The sequence below is a fragment of the Saimiri boliviensis genome, chromosome 8 (genome assembly GCF_048565385.1).
Source record: "Saimiri boliviensis isolate mSaiBol1 chromosome 8, mSaiBol1.pri, whole genome shotgun sequence".
Classification (NCBI taxonomy): Eukaryota; Metazoa; Chordata; class Mammalia; order Primates; family Cebidae; genus Saimiri; species Saimiri boliviensis.
In genome coordinates this window covers 119,287,379-119,304,624 of record NC_133456.1, presented here as the reverse complement: position 1 = coordinate 119,304,624, position 17,246 = coordinate 119,287,379, and the positions used below count along the sequence as shown (strand labels likewise).

The 17,246-nt window shown below is 52.1% G+C and overlaps 1 protein-coding gene across 5 annotated transcripts in view; it reads right to left on the bottom strand.

The window, feature by feature from the left end:
* DIP2C (disco interacting protein 2 homolog C) overlaps window positions 1–14,952 on the bottom strand; it is a 387,558-nt gene extending 372,606 nt beyond the window's left edge. For 2 of the 5 annotated variants that reach the window (XM_010349712.3, XM_074405140.1), the window contains exon 1: window positions 14,606–14,952. In XM_010349712.3, coding sequence (XP_010348014.2) covers window positions 14,606–14,690 — 85 coding nt within the window. In that variant the 5' untranslated portion in view covers window positions 14,691–14,952. The remainder of the gene's footprint in view (window positions 1–14,605) is intronic. The other 3 variants (XM_074405141.1, XM_010349711.3, XM_010349713.3) reach the window with 2 other exon arrangements.
* Between the last annotated feature and the right edge of the window lie 2,294 nt (window positions 14,953–17,246).

Sequence of the window (17,246 nt, the reverse complement as noted above, 5' to 3'; positions counted from 1 at the left end):
CTGGACACGTATGACCTACCAAGATGAAAACAAGAAGAAATAGAAATCCTAAACAGACCAACAATGAGTAATATGTGTGACTGAGTAATAATAAAAAGTCTTCCAACAAAGAAACCACCAGGACTAGATGGCTTCACAACTGAATTCTACAAATTTTTATTTCAATTCTTCTCAACTTATTCCAAAAATATTGAAGAGAAAGGAATTCTGCCAAGTTCATTCTTCAAGGCCAGCATTATCCTGATACCAAAGTAAAACAAGAGCACAATAAAAAGAGGTCAATAAAACTATAGGCCAATATCCCTGACGAACACAGATGCAAAAACCCTCAATAAAATGCTGGCAAACTGAACCCAACAGCAAATCAAAAAGATTATACACCATGATCAAGTGGGATTTATCCCAAGATGCAAGGATGGCTCAACAAACAAATCAATAAACACGCTACATCACATCAACAGAATTACGGACAGAAACCATAGATAGGATCATTCCAATAGATACAGAAAAAGCATTTGATAAAATTCAATGTTGCTTCATGATAAAAACTCTCAACAAACTAGGCACTGAAGGAAACATATCTCAACACAGTAAGGCCACATGTGACAAACCCACAGTGAACATAATACTGAATGGGGAACAGCTAAAAGCTTTTTCTCCGAGATCTGTAACAAGACAAGGATGCCCACTTGTACCACTCCTCTTCCACACAGTACTGAGAGCCCTAGTCAGACCAATCAGGCAAGAGAAAGAAATCAAGGGCATTCAAAGTGGAAAGGAGGAACTCTAATTGTCTGTTTGCAGACAATACGCTCTTATATATTTAAAAAAAAAAAAAGATGCCAGCAAAAAACTCTTCAAACTAATAAATTCAGTAAAGTGACAGACTACAAAATCAACATATAAAAATCCGTAGCATTTGCATAGACCAACAATGAACCCGTGGAAAAAGCAATCAAGAAAGTAATCCCATTTAGCTACAAAAATATAAAATAAAAATAAAAATACCTTAGAAGAAGTCTAACTAAGAGGGTGAAAGATCTCTACAAGGAAAATTATATTCTACCCTTGAGGGTAGAATAGTGGATTCTAGAGACAGGGAAGGGTGGCGGGAGGGGAGAAAGGGAGAGGTTGGCTAATGGATATGAAATTACATCTAGATAGGAGAAATAAGGTTTAGTGTTCTATAGCCTTATAGAGTGACTATAGTTTACAGTTTAGTATATATTTTCAATCAGCTAGAAGAGAGGATTTTGAATATTCCCAGCATTAAGAAATGACAAATGTTTGAGATGAGGGACATGCTAATTACCCTGATTTGCTAATTGCACATGATAAACATGTATTGAAATATAACACTGTATCCCATAGATATGTACTATAATGTGTCCATTAAAAATAATAATTGTTAAAAATCCAAGTGCTATTTCTCATTTGTCCTATGTCAATGCTGTGGGCCATTGGTGGACCCCTAGCCATTTGCAAATAAGACTATAGTCACTTGAGCTAAAAGCAAATGAATCGCCACAAAAACTACCACTGGCACCAAGTCTTGTTTCCAGAATTTCCTGCCCACAGCACTGCCACAGTCACTGTGGGCACGAAAGACACATTAGCAACCAAGTTTCAACCCCAGCACAGTTGATGCCTTCATTTCTCTAGTTTGGAATAGGTGTGTATGCAAAACTTACATTTACTCCAACTGCCATCTTGCTTAAATAGCTCCTTACGGATGACTTCCTGTTACTAATCCCAACAGCTTCGGTGCATCCACTATATTCTCCAAAGTAAATAAAAACAGAAAATGTGTTTGAAAGCCTGATAATGCTCCCTTAAGATTCCAGCATGATGTACTGCTTGAAATGGCCACTCCACCTTGTTCCTTTATGGTACTTTTAAAGTGGTCCCATTTATTATAAATAATTGAAGCCACAATTTCTGCCATACCATTAGGTTCACAAATGGTGGGGCCAGGGGACTTCAAAGTCTGTCTCTGATTTTTTATTTTAAAAAAAAAGTTTATGAGAGTAGGTAATGAAAATAAATATTCACACAACTCGGAACAGGGATGGTGAAACTTAAAGCCCCAGCCTGGCACAGGTATCCAGCCAGTGAGGGTGAGGACACAGACTCATACAGTCCCCACAATCTCCCAGAAGTGCCACAGACAGGTGGGTGGTCTGAGACAGAGCCAAGCTCCGAATTCCAGGAGCTGTTCGGCTCATGTGCACGAGGATGCCCCACGTCACCCGTCCCAGGGCAGAGCACGAAGCTGCCCCACGTCACCCGTCCCAGTGCAGAGCATGAGAATGCCCCACGTCACCCGTCCCAGGGCAGAGCACGAGAATGCCCCATGTCACCCATCCCAGGGCAGAGTACGAGGCTGCACCACGTCACCCGTCCCCAGTGCAGAGCATGAGGGTGCCCTGTGTCACCCGTCCCAGTGCAGAGCATGAGGCTGCCCCACGTCACCCATCCCAGGGCACAGCATGAGGCTGCCACATGTCACCTGTCCCAGGGCAGAGCATGAGGCTGCCCCAAGTCATCCATCTCAGTGTAGAGCATGAGGCTGCCCGGTGTCACCTGTTCCAGTGCAGAGCATGAGGCTGTCCCACATCACCCATCCCAGGGCAGAGCATGAGGCTGCCCCACGTCACCAGTCCCAGGGCAGAGCACGAGGCTGCCCCACGTCACCCATCCCAGGGCAGAGCATGAGACTGCCCCACATCACCCATCTCAGTGCAGAGCATGAGGCTGCCCCACATCACCCGTCCCAGGGCAGAGCATGAGGCTGCCCCAAGTCACCCGTCCCAGGGCAGAGCACGAGAATGCCTCACGTTACGTACCAGTGCAGAGCACGAGAATGCCCCACGTCACCCGTCCCAGGGCAGAGCACAAGGATGACCCACATCACCTGTCCTGCTGCAGAACACAAGGATGCCCCATGTCACCAGCCCCCAGTGCAGAGCATGCCCCAAAGGTGCCAGCCCAGCCTCCCCACACACACTGGCTGCCAATGCACATGCCCTCCAAGAAGGAGGATCCAAGAAGTCATGGCAGAGTGAGGTTCTGCTCTTCATCATCCCCGAGCAGATACAAAAGCCCCAGCAGACATTTGGGGAACCCCTACAGGTGGCTCTGGACTCCAGCGGAGGCTCAAAGATGTCCCCAAATATGCCAGGCTCGAATCTAAAACAGGCCACTCTTCTAGATACGCCCAGACTGAAACCTATATAGGCCATCCTTCCCAGCTCTCCTCTGGAATAGTAGGCTTAAAAGCATATCTACTAAAAGGGGCCACGAGGAAGGGAGAAGTCTTATCTTTAAAAAGAGAAAGATTTAAAAAAAAAAAAAAAAAAAAGATGCACTGAGGCTCTGAACCCATCTGAGCACAGCGTACAGGCTCAGCATCTGTCATCACTGCATCTGTCAGACGTGCATACGCCCCACATCCATACTCCCAGTCCCCATGCTCCCAATGCCTGTCTCCTGGCACCCGTGCTCCCCAAACTCATGCTCCCGCACTGTGCTCCCCTCACTGTGCTCCCCGTGCCCATGCTCCCTGTACCCATGCGCCCCACACTCATGCTCCCGTACTGTGCTCCCCTCACTGTGCTCCCAGTGCCCATGCTCTCTGTACCCATGCTCCCCACACTCATGCTCCCACACAGTGCTCCCTGGGCCCATGCTCCCTGCACTCATGTTCTCTGTGCCCATGCTCCCCACACCCATGTTCCCCACACCCGTGCTCCCCACACCATGTTCCCTGTGCCCATGCTCCCCACACCCGTGCTCCATGCACTGTGCTCCCCACACTCACGCTCCCGTACTGTGCTCCCTGTGCCCATGCTCCCTGCATCAGTGTTCCCCACACCTGTGTTCCCCACACTGTGCTCCCTGCATTAGTGCTCCCCACACTCATGCTCCCGTACTGTGCTCCCTGTGCCCATGCTCCCTGCATCAGTGTTCCCCACACCTGTGTTCCCCGCATTGTGCTCCCCGCACCCGTGCTCCCCATGCTCACACTCCCTGTACTGTGCTCCCTGTGCCCATGCTCCCTGAATCAGTGCTCCCCACACCTGTGTTCCCTGCACTGTGCTCCCCGTGCCTGTGCTCCCCATACTCATGCTCCCGTACTGTGCTCCCTGCCCCCATGCTCCCTGCATCCATGCCCCCCGCACCTGTGCTCCTCGCACTGTGCTCCCTGTGCCTGTGCTCCCCATACTCATGTTTCCCGCACCTATGCTCCCCACAGTGTGCTCCCTGTGCCCACAACTGCTCCTTGAACTCTCTCCCACTAATTTCCTCCGTATATGCCTCTTGATAGTAACCATCACCTCGAATCACCTGGATGAATGCAGGTAAAGAAAACGTTTAGAATAGCATCTTAGAGGACGGAAGTGAAGAGGCTATTTACCAAGCAGGACTGTGAGATGAGCGCATCTGATCCACATTAATCCTGACAGTCGGTTTATTAGCCCCGTTCGACAGCTGGGACACCAAAGTGGGGAGGGACGCACTTGCTTACCCCGATGATGCTGAGAGCACAGGCCCAACCCCAGTCCCACAGCCACAGGAGGAGTCTCCTGAGCAGGCAGGTACAGAGGTGCAGCCCAGAGAATGCTTGGGACCCTGGCACTCCTTAGGAAGGAAACAAAGAAAGGTCCACAGAGACTCAAGCAGCACAGAAGAAGGTCACCCACAAGTTAAAAATAGATGTTTGTGCTTTACCATCCCAGCATGCTAAAAATCCAATCCGCTCATGCACACAGCCTGATGTGAGCCTGGCCTCCTGCAGCATTTGGCCAAGCCAGAGACACACCTGCCCCTCTCCCGACAATAGAAGGCTCTGCAGCTGCACTTCAATGTACTTGACACCCTTCTATGAGGATTAGGCTACACTCTGTCAGCACTGGGTGTGTTTAATCCCAACACAGCTAACTGTGTTGATCTGCAGTGCAACAAACAACCTGCTTCGGATAATTCTGTTACAGACAAAGACCCTGAATCTCCCAGCTAGGCTTAGTGACACGACTTACCTTTCTGTTTTCATTTCGGGTAAACTGGCCCACACGGTCTAGTTGACCTGCTGATACTTCCTTGGAAAGACCATCGGGGAGATCCACACCATTTTCATCTTTATAGGGATGTGAATTTCAGTTTGATGAGAAAGGGAATGGGGAAATAAAACAAGGATTCAAAACTGTGTGTTTCCTGGGAGTGACAAAGTCAGGAACTTCGGCTCTGTGTCGGGCAAAGGAGCAACAGAGATGAAGCCACCAACTCCTCAGACGGAGCATCTGACGCATGGTGCAGCCACCGCTTGTGGCCACAGAAATTTCAGGGAACACAGACCCTCAGTCACATGGTACAGCCACTGCCTGCGGCCACGGAAATTCCAGGAATACAGACTCTCAATCACATGGTACAGCCACAGTCTACGGCCACAGAAATTCCAGGGAACACAGACCCTCAGTCACATGGTACAGCCACTGCCTGCAGCCACGGAAATTCCAGGAATACAGACTCTCAATCACATGGTACAGCCACACTCTATGGCCACAGAAATTCCAGGGAACACAGACCCTCAGTCACATGGTACAGCCACTGCCTGAGGCCACGGAAATTCCAGAAATACAGACTCTCAATCATATGGTACAGCCACACTCTACGGCCACAGAAATTCCAGGGAACACAGACCCTCAGTCACATGGTACAGCCACTGCCTGCGGCCACGGAAATTCTAGGGAACACAGACCCCAGTCACATGGTACAACCACCACCTATGACCACAGAAATTCCAGGGAACACAGACCCTCAGTCACATGGTACAGCCACCTCCTATGGCCATGGAAATTCCAGTGAACACAGACCCTCAGTCACATGGTACAGCCACTGCCTGCAGCCATGGAAATTCCAAGGAATGCAGACCCTCAGTCACATGGTGCAGCCACCATCTATGGCCACGGAAATTCTAGGGAACGCAGACCCTTAGTCACATGGTACAGCCACCACCTATGGACACGGAAATTCTGGGGAACATAGACCCCAGTTGCATGGTGCAGCCACAGCCTGCAGCCATGGAAATCCAGGGAACACAGATGCCAGTCACATGCTACAGCCACCACCTATGGTCATGGAAATCCCAGGGAACACAGACCCTCAGTCACATGCTACAGCCACCACCTATAGCCAAAGAAATTCTGGGGAACAGAGACTCAGTGGCATGGTGCAATCACAGCCTATGGCCACAAAAATTCCAAGGAACACAGACCCCACTCTCTAAAGTATTATTTGCTTTATGAACTGCACCACAGTGATTGTGAAAGAGTTTCTCTCTGTGCAGAGCTCAGTATCCATAAGGGAAGTCAGCCCCAGGAATGCCTTCCTCCTCTTCAGAACTCAGGGCCCAGGGCTGATGCCCTTATTCAGCAACGGTGCCTACGGAGGGTCCTCCAACACTCTGCATGCACCTCCTAGGAGTGGAGGCTACAACAGAGACCCAGAGACCGAGTCCCTGCTCAGACAACAGTGAGCTGGTGGCCTTCCACTCTAAGTTCCAACTGCATGGAGTAGGTATTCCATGAACACTTGCTAAATGAATGAATAATATAATAAAGTTGTCTAAGCTGACCTTTGCTGGTCTGCTGACTGTGGGCTTCAAAGCGCAGTGCTTCAGATGACCTCATTCCTGGGGCAGCCAGCTCTTCCCAGAGCAACGGCCACTGGAGGACAAAGGCCAGGGCTTCTCTCCTGCAGCACCATGCTCAGGACCCTATGCTGGACATGCTGGGGGCGTCTCCAGCAGAAGAGCCCCAGCCCTGACCTTGCAACCCCAGTTAACCCCAGGGGAGTCACAAGTGCTCAAAATCAAGTAAATGTCCATTGTGATTTAACATAACAATTTTAGAAGAAGGGCAGAGTGCCACCTCCTTCCTCAAACTGGAAACCATAAATCTCGATACAAGGCTTTAACTGAGGCTCTGTCTTAAATCCTGCTAAAATTACCAGCCAAACACCCAAATTTACAATAGAGTTGAAGGGAGAAAAAAAAACAACTAAGCCAACACCCGTAAGAAATGGTCAAGTAAACTGTGATACATCAACCCAAAGATTAAACATTAATACTATAAAGTAGCAAGATATTAAAAGAATACAAACTCTATGTACATCATGGCTCAAGGGCTCTAAAATTGCACAAAGACTGGAATGGAAGGAGGATGTTTACAGATAAATGTTTTTTTTAAAATTTTAATGGCATATTGTTCCTCTAATAAATGTATGATTTGACTAACCAGATAATTGAGAAAAAAAAATCAATTGTGCCTATGGATAAATATGTAAAGAATCCCTCTCTCTCTCCTGCCATTGAAATTAGTTTGGGTCTGGCCCACAGTCTTCAATCTTTTAATTAAGACACAAAAACCGTCTTCTAAGCTATTAGCAAAAAAAAAATGATTTAAAACCAGGAGCCCAGAAGAAAAGGACCCTATCAATCATAGCATCTCTCCATGCCTCTCTATTCTGGACAGTGTTCTTTCTTTCCCCATTTTTCATACCTACTGCACAAAGCACTTAGTAAAAAACTATCTCAATTCATGAGTCACATAGCACAAAGGGCGGACGTTGCTTCCAAACATACCCTGCAGCCCAAAAACAAAGCAGTAACCCCTAGCGAAGCAAAAACAAGAGACTGAGGTTATCGTTTTAAGTATCACAACACAAAATGTTAGCACTTTCCTACTTTGCTGGTTTCAAGGACTTGTTAAAATTAACTCCCCTACTGCGTATGGAAGAAAGAAGCAGGATGGTTGTGCAGGCTCCGAAGAGGCAGTGCCCCTCGTTCCACGGCCGACGGCTGTCTTCCTACCCACACCACCTGGGTTTACCAATTAGTCTCCTTTAAAGGGCACTGTTTATGTTCATCACAAACAAATGGATGCAATTACTTCTTTTGAGACATAACAAGTTTTTTGGGCCTCAGCAGGAAGAACAGGGCACTGGCACAAAAGTAGGTAACCTCTGCATGGCACACACACACAGAAGGAAGATTAAAGCCTTGAAGGTGGAGGCATTTGGAAAGCGAAGGTGGAAACAGGAATGACGCCCACAGGATCGAGTGGTCAGAAACCCATCACGTCACCAAAGGGCTCTTTCTACGTTACAGAGGACAAAATGCCCCAATTTCCAGGGTAAATACCCGTCTGCCAAACTCAGCCAGTGACTGCAAGCAGGAGTTTGCTTTTTTAAGGCGTCTGAGTAATGATGAGAAGAGCGAGAAATGATTTTAATAATGGGACTGACAGGGACCAGGGCTGGTGACTCAGCCGACGCACACCGCATCAAAAACCAAGGTTCCTCAACGTGCTCCCTCTGCAGTTCAGAAGAGCACTACGACTCACCCCATAAATCACTGCTTTAAAAAAATCCGTTCTAAAAAAAGAGACGACCCATTTGAAAGCAGCTGGGAGGAGGAAGACAGAGAGTGACTCACAGCATCCAACCGCTTGTAGCCTCGGAATCATAACAAGAATATGAAACTAGTGGGTCCAGTGTGAGGCAGAACAGAGCCACTGTCACGGCTCTCAGGAGGTTAAGCGGGAAGTGCATGGCTCGGGCCCCACAGCACGCTAATGTCACGTGGAGCAGCCTACGGGCCTGTGCCCTCCATTTGGGTTCACTTTCCTAGCTTCCTGGCTAAATTTGATGTATAGAATTTATTGACCAAGAAAAGAACACTCAAATCAAACTACTATCGTCACTCTGCAGGACTCTTAACATTCCAGTCCACACGCTCCAAAGCCCACATACCAATGCTGCCACTGTGCAGGTAACAATGTTTTCAATGCATCCTGCACGTAGCTATCTCATTCACAATACTTGGTTATCTGTGATGACTTTCAGACAGATGTAACAATGCCACCAGGCCGTGATGCCTGGCTCCAGCAGGCAGGCGGCTCTGGCAGCATCAGGCCTCACCTTCCTGAACCCACGGACCCTCCCACACTCCCCCCGGTTACAAAAAACTGTCTGTGAGGCTGAATGAGACTCAGCTTTCACACATTTGTTTTTCAGAGTAAGCTACTTCTTTTCAATGAAAATAATGCGCATAGCATCCTCAGGGCCTCCTCTCAGGCTCTGGAAGGCAGTCCTTGGGTCAGCTCTTGCACAGATGTGTGTCTTCCTCTGTGTGCGGGGTGAGACCTCCAAGATATGCACAGGGCTGGAGGTGTAGGGCGTATAACTCCATTCGAAAGCCACACGTATCTGTGCCAAGTGCCCTGAAAAAGCCACCCCCAAAACCTACAAACTTCCCACTGGGATGTTGCTTTAGGATCCCCCATGCAGGCTGTGTGGGGATCAGGCCTCTGTACATTCATATGTGCTAATAATAACACACACAGCCAGGTGCGGTGACTCACGCCTGTAATCCCAACACTTTGGGAGGTCAAGGTGGGTGGATCGCCTGAGGTCAGGAGTTCAAGACCAGCCTAGCCAACATGGTGAAACTCCGTCTCTACTAAAAATACAAAAAATTTAGCTGGGCATGTGGCACATGCCTATAGTCCCAGCTACTCAGGAGGCTGAGACAGAAGAATCACTTGAACCCAGGAGGCAGAGGCACAGTGAGCTGAGATCATGCCACTGTACTCCAGCCTGGGGAACAGAGCAAGACTTCATTTAAAAAAAAAAAAAAAATTAACCAGGCATGGTGTCAGGTGCCTGTAGTCCCAACCACTCAGGCGGCTGAAGCAAGAGAATTGCTTGAACCAGGGAGGCAGAGGTTGCAGTGAACCAAGACCACACAACTGCACTCCAGCCTGGGCAACAAGAGCAAAATTCCGTCTCAAATATATACATATATATTATATTAACACACGCACACAGGTCCCTCAACCAACACAGGGAGACTCAGCAGGTTCCCGAGCCTTCACCTCCCTCAGCAAGCAGGTTCTCCCCTGCTGAGAAGACGTTAGGCTGCACTACTGTGGAGCATAACTGATCACTGAAGTAATCAGCTACATTAATTAGCAGAGCAGAGCATAGAGGATGGAGTCAGTGGGCATGGAACACACTGACAACTGCCAAAGCCACAGAGTATAAAAGCACAGCACCTATTTTTTTAAAATTCTGCCAAAACCAACTATTTCTGCAGGCTATATCATGAGTTCTATCAAAATAATTCAGCACCTCCCAAACAAATGGTAAAGAGCTCCTTCTGAAGCATGCACTGCCCAAAAAGATCAGCAACCAGTCAACAGAGAATCTTACTTCCTAATTTGAATCAACAAATGAATGCAATCTTTTTAAAAATAACAATAATAATAAGACAAGGCCAAGCACAGTGAATCACACCTGTAATCCCAGCACTTTGGGAAGCTGAGGTGGGTAGATCACAAGGTGAGTAGTTCGAAACCAGCCTGGCCAAGATGGTGAAATCCCATCTCTATTAAAAATATAACAATTAGCCAGGTGTGGTAGAGGGCACCTATAATCCCAGCTACTCGGGAGACTGAGGCAGGAGAATCACCTGAACCTGGGAGGTGGAAGATGCAGTGAGCTGAGATTGCACCACTGCACTCCAGCCTGAGTGACAAAGCAAGACTCTGCCTCAAAAATAAAATAAAATATAATAAGACATGAGGCTGGGCGCAGTGGCTCACACCTGTAATCCCAACACATTGGGAGGTCATGGCAGGCAGATCACCTGAGGTAAAGAGTTTGAGACCAGCCTGGCCAACATGGTGAAACCCCATCATTACAAAGATACAAAAACCAGCCAGGTATTGTGGCAGGCGCCTGTAATCCCAGCTACTCAGGAGGCTGAGGCATGAGAATCACTTGAACCCAGGAGGCTGAAGTTGCAGTGAGTCAAGCTCACACCACTGCACTCCAGCCTGGGAGACAGAATGAGACCCTGTCTCAAAAAATAAAAAATAAATAAGACACGAGTTTGTCTTTATGGGGAAGTTTTCTGTTTCCTCTCCAATTTGCTTGGCAATTCCATTTAAAGTATCAGTTATTAATTAAATAATTAAATATTCTTTAAAGCCACAAAGAAGAATATCCAATTACAAAAAGCAAAACTGTAGGAAAGAGAAAGGAGAAGAAAATATTCTGGGGGAAGGAGTATGAGAAAGCAGCCGCCACAGCCCTTCCCAGAATAGAGCTCCAGGTCACTTGGAGGCCTCCTCACCCTCATGGCCTCCTCACCCTCATGGCCTCTCCACCTGTGGGGCCTCTCCACCCACATGGCCTCCTCACCCACAGGGCCTCCTCACCCACAGGGCCTCCTCGCCCTCGGAGCCTCTCCACCTGCAGGTCCTCTCCACCAACGGGACCTCTCCACCAGCATAGCCTTCCCCCCATGTGGCCTTTCCACCTGCACAACCCCCTCACCCAAGGGGCCTCCCGCACCCTCACAGCCTCTTCAGCCACAGGGCTTTTCCTCCACCTTCACAGCCTCCCCACCCACACAGCTTCCCCACCGGCAGAGCCTCCCGACCTGTGTGGCCTCTTCACCTGCGTGGCCTCCTCCCTGGCTCACACTCAGACCCAAGTGTATAGGGAGACAACACCCCTGGCCTCACACCCCAAATGCACCTCCACATAGATCCAAGGCGGTAGACTTCCACCGGAGGGCTGCCCAACATTTCTCCCCCCGCAGAGAGCCCTTGTGTTTTGCTGTCCGTGTGCTCTGCAGTGTGAGCCGGCCTCACTTTCCCCTTCGAGGGGCATGAGGTGACACAGGGCAGGGACCGGCAGTGGAAGAAGGATAAAGCCCTCAGCCCCGCAGCAGTTCGTGACCTTCGAAACCCACAAAGCAGAACACCAGCAGTGCATGTAATGGTGCCCCGGCACAGCGGAACTGGACCAAAGTCTAGAAAACTGGACAATGTGTGACCCACTCGGGCTGGCGGCCCATGCAGGAACCTCAGGGGAATGCTCTGCTCTTTCTCCCAATCTATATTATGTGCTTAAAATGAAATTTCTTTCTATCCTCCTCTGTATGAAATGAGCACTGGAAATTCCACATGTTTCTATAATATTTTCTGATATTTTAATAAAATGATGACACCCAACTTGAAGAATTCTCTCCACTTGAATTTTGATTGAAGATGGGAAAGCAATGCACAGAAATAACTCAGCATTAACAGCTGTTTTCAGCTTTCACTCTGAAAGCAGATATGTTGAGGAATTTTTGAAGTCCAATAACATAAAGAAACACAAATTTTTGATCCTCCAACTCATGGGTTTCTATTAAACAACACTGGAAAACAAGTTGATTCATCTAATTTAAGTCTATAAAACTGTTTTATGTGGTTACGAGACACAGGATTGCAAATGACCTTACAGCACTACCCTCATAAACTCAACCTGGGCAAACCCACACTTCACAGTAAAGTCAAAGACCACTCAGTGAACAGATGGAGCAGTGGGGCCGGCACGGGCTGGAGGGCGCAGAGATGCTGAAGGTAGCCATGAAACAACCCTCTCACACTTTCTTCTTAAACGTGTAGCTCAGGTCTCAGCAAGATTCATACGGAAGGAAAAACCGTAATTAGGCTTCCTGCATGCAAACACACACACCCCTTTCTCTGGCTGGTCGCTCAATAAGAAACTCATTAAGCCCTTTTAATAAGAAATCTGTACAGATGCAAGTTGTTCATGGGGAATTCGGCTGAGAGCACCTTCCTTGAAAGCAGCTATGCCTCCATCTGGACAGCAGGACAGTATCGCTTGCCCTCCAAGAGCAACTGACAAGCAAGTGTCATCACCTCAAAAGGCCACAATGCCCAACACACCAGACACCAATTCCCAGCGACATTCCGGACTCTGGGAACAAATGTGGGTCCAACTTCCGAACTGGGCCCCGCGGGTGGGGAATGTTCAGACTCGCCCTGCGGAGCTTTGGGGCACCACGCTCTGCTGGCATGGATGGGCACTAACACCTCAAGTCAGTGTGATGCAGGCAGCACAAAAGTTCCTGTCCTGAGACAGCACACGAGGTGGGTGCTGCAGGCAGGGGTGCACCTGGGCCATGACGCAAGCCAGGAAACCTACTCTCAAGGCTGACACAATCAGATAACCGGGGTGGGCCTTTTCCAAATGATACTCTCCTTACCGTGCCAGATGAGCTGTCCACGCTGCACACTCTATTGACCAGCTTACAGCTGAACCCTGCACATGGCTCTCCTGCCTCCCAGACATGCCCTCCTCATCCTTGTCTCCTCAGGAGGGTGGCAGCCAAGCCCACAGACCTGTGTCATGTTATAGGACACTGACACACCTCGAGGAACTCCACATTTGAAATTGAAAAACAGGAACACTTCCCGTCCCTGGAAGTCTGGAAAGGCAGTTGGCTGCACACCACAGCCTCTGCTCACTCCCTTCTCGGCCCTGCAAGTGTTAAAAGGGAAAACAAAGTCAACACCAGCTCCTCCCTGCTGGTGAAAATTGGCACGAATGAATTTAGTTTCTGGCTGCTGGCCCTCACAAAACCGTTACCCAAAAAAAGTTCACCATGCTAAACCGCTCCAAATATAAATTCGAGAGGCGCCGGCCCACCCCACTCCACGTTCCACGAGTGGCCTGACCAGGGTGAGCCCAGAGACGGCTAAACAGACCTCAAACATTTCACATTTGAGAACTTCAGTGGTTTTGGGGGAAAGACCTGGCAAAACCCGATCTGAAACTTATGACAGTTGAGCACATGATCTCCACCATTAGGAGCAAACAAGAGGCGTACACAACACTCCGTGAGACCGCGGTGGCCGATCTGCCACAAACCCTCCTCCAAAGCCCGGCCCGGGGGGAGGTCTGCGATTCCACCCAGGCCTCCCGCGCCACACACGCGAACAATGGTGGTGGGATCCCCCGGGCGGCCACAGGACCGCCGCACAGCCTGAGCCGGCAGGGCTCGAACCCCGAGTCCAACGACAAGTTTCGCATTGAAATCAGGCTGGGCGTTCCAGGCAGTCCCCGCAGGCGAGGAGGTGGCGCGCACCGCGCTGCTGCACCAAGGACGCGGCGGCTCCAGCGCAGAGCGCACGGGCAGGCCGATCCCGCCGGGCCCGGCCGCTGCATCCTGCGTCCCCCGCGGCGCCCAGGCCCTGCAGACAGCCCAGGGCGGGGGGTTCGCGGCCCCACAGACACCCCAGGGCTGGGGGTTCGCGGCCTCACAGACACCCCAGAGCTGGGGGGGTTCCCGGCCCTACAGACACCCCAGGGCGGGGGGTTCCCTGCCTCACAGACACCCCAGAGCTGGGAGTTCGCGGCCTCACAGACACCCCCAGAGCTGGGGGGTTCCCGGCCCCACAGACACCCCAGAGCTGGGGGGGTTCCTGGCCCCACAGACACCCCCAAAGCGCAGGGAGCTCCCGGCCTCACACACATCCCCAGGGCGGGGAAATCGCGGCCTCACACACGTCCCCAGGGCCCGGGGTCCGGGGAGCCGGAGGGCGCGCACGCTCCGGGCCGGCCGGGTCTCGCCTCGCCCCCCGGGCCCGGCCCCCGCCCCGCCACAGGCCCCGCGCCCCCCGCCCGCCGCGCGCGGCCCGCCCCGGCAACAGCGCGGCCCGGCCCGGGGCGGGGGCCCGGTTACCTTCCGACAGCTCCAGCTCCAGCTCGGCCAGGCGCGCCCGCACCTCCAGCGGCAGGGCCATGCCCTCCAGGCTGCGGTCCGCCATGCTCCGCGGGCGCCGCGCCCCGCACGGCCTCCTCTTTGTTCGCAGGCGGAGGTCTCCGCGGCCCGCTCCTCGCGCCCGGCGGAACCGCACCGAGGAGGAGGCGGCGGCGCGGGCGCGGGAGGCCGGCCGCGGGCGCGCAGGGACCTCCCTCCCCTCGGCGCCTCCTCAGCGCGGCCCCGCCGCGGCCGCCCAGCGCGCCCCCGCGCCCCCGCGCGCTCTCGGCCCCCTCAGGCGCTGCGGCCCCGGCCCCGGCCCGGCTGCTCTCGGCCACCGCCTGGCGGGAGCGTCTCTGCGCGCTCGCGTCGCGGGGGCGCGCGGGAGGAGGCGCGCGCGGGGGCGCGCGAGGCGCGGGGGCGCGGCCGCTTCGGCGCAGCGCGCGCTCCCGGGGGCGCGCTCGTGGGGTGGGGCGCGGGGCCCGCGAGGCGGGGCGGGGCGGAGCCAGCGGGGCGGGGTGGGGCGGGGTGGGGCGGGGCCAGCGGGGCGGGGAGGGGCGGGGCCAGCGGGGCGGGGCGGGGCGATGCGGTCCTGGCCTCTCCGCCTCCGGCCCGGCCCAGCCGCCTGGTCCACTGCGCTCCCTGCGAAAAACACGTCCTGGAGCCGCAGCTTGACGTCTGCGCGTAAACTCCCGGTGCCCCCGGCCCTGGAGGGCTGGGTTTTTCGAATGAACATTTTAAGAGGCGGAGACGGAGCGCTAGGCTGGAAGTTTCGAATGCAGCCGGCCAGCAGATGACCTTGAGCGCCTCCGGGCCTTTGCCGGGGCGTCCGTGTTCTCATCTGTGAACAGAGGCTGCAGGAGGCTGGGTCACCCAATCTCCAAATGCCGGGGCGGCCCAGAAAGCCTGGCTCCAGCCCTCGCTGGACGGGCTGCAGGCCCCAGGGTTCCGACCCTCCTTCCCTTGAGGGACCATCAGCTCCCAGCCTCTGCGCCACCTCTGCGTGTCTCTAGTCCCGACCATTTGGGGAGGCCCTCGCATCTCCAGCTGTTCCCTGAGCAACCTTGCCTGATACTCCCTGACACCCTAAATGCCGCAAAATGAAGTCAGCTGCTCCCAATGACTATTTACCTGCTTCTCATAACTGCCCCCGTTGTGTTCATCATCTTCTTCCTCTCTGTCCGGACATTCTCCCCAGTCTGTCACATAGAGCCCTGACTACCTGACCTCCTTGACATACTTGTACCCTCTCTTCCTAGCCCGGCCACTCCCTCAGGCCCAGAGCTTCCTAAAGAGCTCCTGGCCTCCCCGTCCTCCATGGGACACTGGCCAGCACCGGCTCCCTGAGGCCCAGCTGCACTCACTCTGCTCTCAGGGTAGGCAGCAGGAACACAGTTCCCCGCACTTGCCTTGGCTGGAGCCCCCACGAGTGGGCGCCCACCTGCAGGGCAGCCTTGCAGCCTCCATACACCAGCTCTTGCAGACAACGTGGCTGACCCCCAGCACCTCTGCTCCCGGCCTTCACCCTGGAGAGCCTGCCCCTTCCTTCTCTGCCTGCTGCCTGCCCCTTCTCTGACCATGCCACCCACAGCCATCCCTGACTCCAGGTCCAGAACAACCTCTCCCCTCCTTCTTCCTGCCCTGGCCACTTCCCACCCTCGTCACGTTTGGTCTTTCGTTTATCTTCTCTATTATAAGTGCCTGGAGGACAGAGCCTTGCCCTTCCTATGGATGTAACAGTGGTGGTAACTGCCAGAGGTGTGTGTGCGTTTCCCGTGGGATCTGTCCTTTCAGTGGGGAATTGTGAGACGCAAACGACGGACAACAATGAGCTGGGAAACGGGAACCCCAAAATCCATGCACTTCCTGCCCAAGCTGTGCCTCTCTGTCTGGTGCACACTGTGGGTTCGTCCTTCGCTCAAGACTCCGTTCGGTGCAACAGACATGGGTGTCACAAGCATGTGGCCCCACCGTCATCTCTCCCCTTTTCATGATAAAGACACCGACCAGCAATGTAGGGGCGGTGGAGAAGATCCCACCCGGCCCCCTGCTTGTCACAGATGAAAGTCCTTAGAGACAGAAAGGGGAGCAGAACCAGGATTCAAACCCCAATCTCCAAAGCAAAGCCCTGAGTTCATTTCATTATAGTGAAGTCACACTGTGTATTCCAAGCAATAGATGGTGTCAAGTCCATTTAGGGCAGGGTAATGTCAGAATAAAAATATGTATTGCCGGGCCAGGCATGGTGGCTCACGCCTGTAATCTTAGCATTTTGGGAGGCTGAGGTGGGTGGATCATTTGAGGTCAGGAGTTCGAGACCAGCCTGGCCAACACGGTGAAACCCCGTCTCTACTAAAAATACAAAAAATTAGTCAGGCATGATGATGCGCGCCTGTAGTCTCAGCTACACAGGAGGCTGAGGCAAGAATCACTTGAACCCGGGAGGTGGAGGTTGCAGTGAGCCAAGATCTCACCATTGCACTCCAGCCTGAGTAACAGAGCGAGACTCAGCCTAAAAAACAAAAATTTTTTAAATTGAATATATATATGTAGTTCCTTTTTAATAAGCAGATGGGCCTTAATCATTTGCATAGGATCCTATAACTGATGGTTGCAAAGAAAA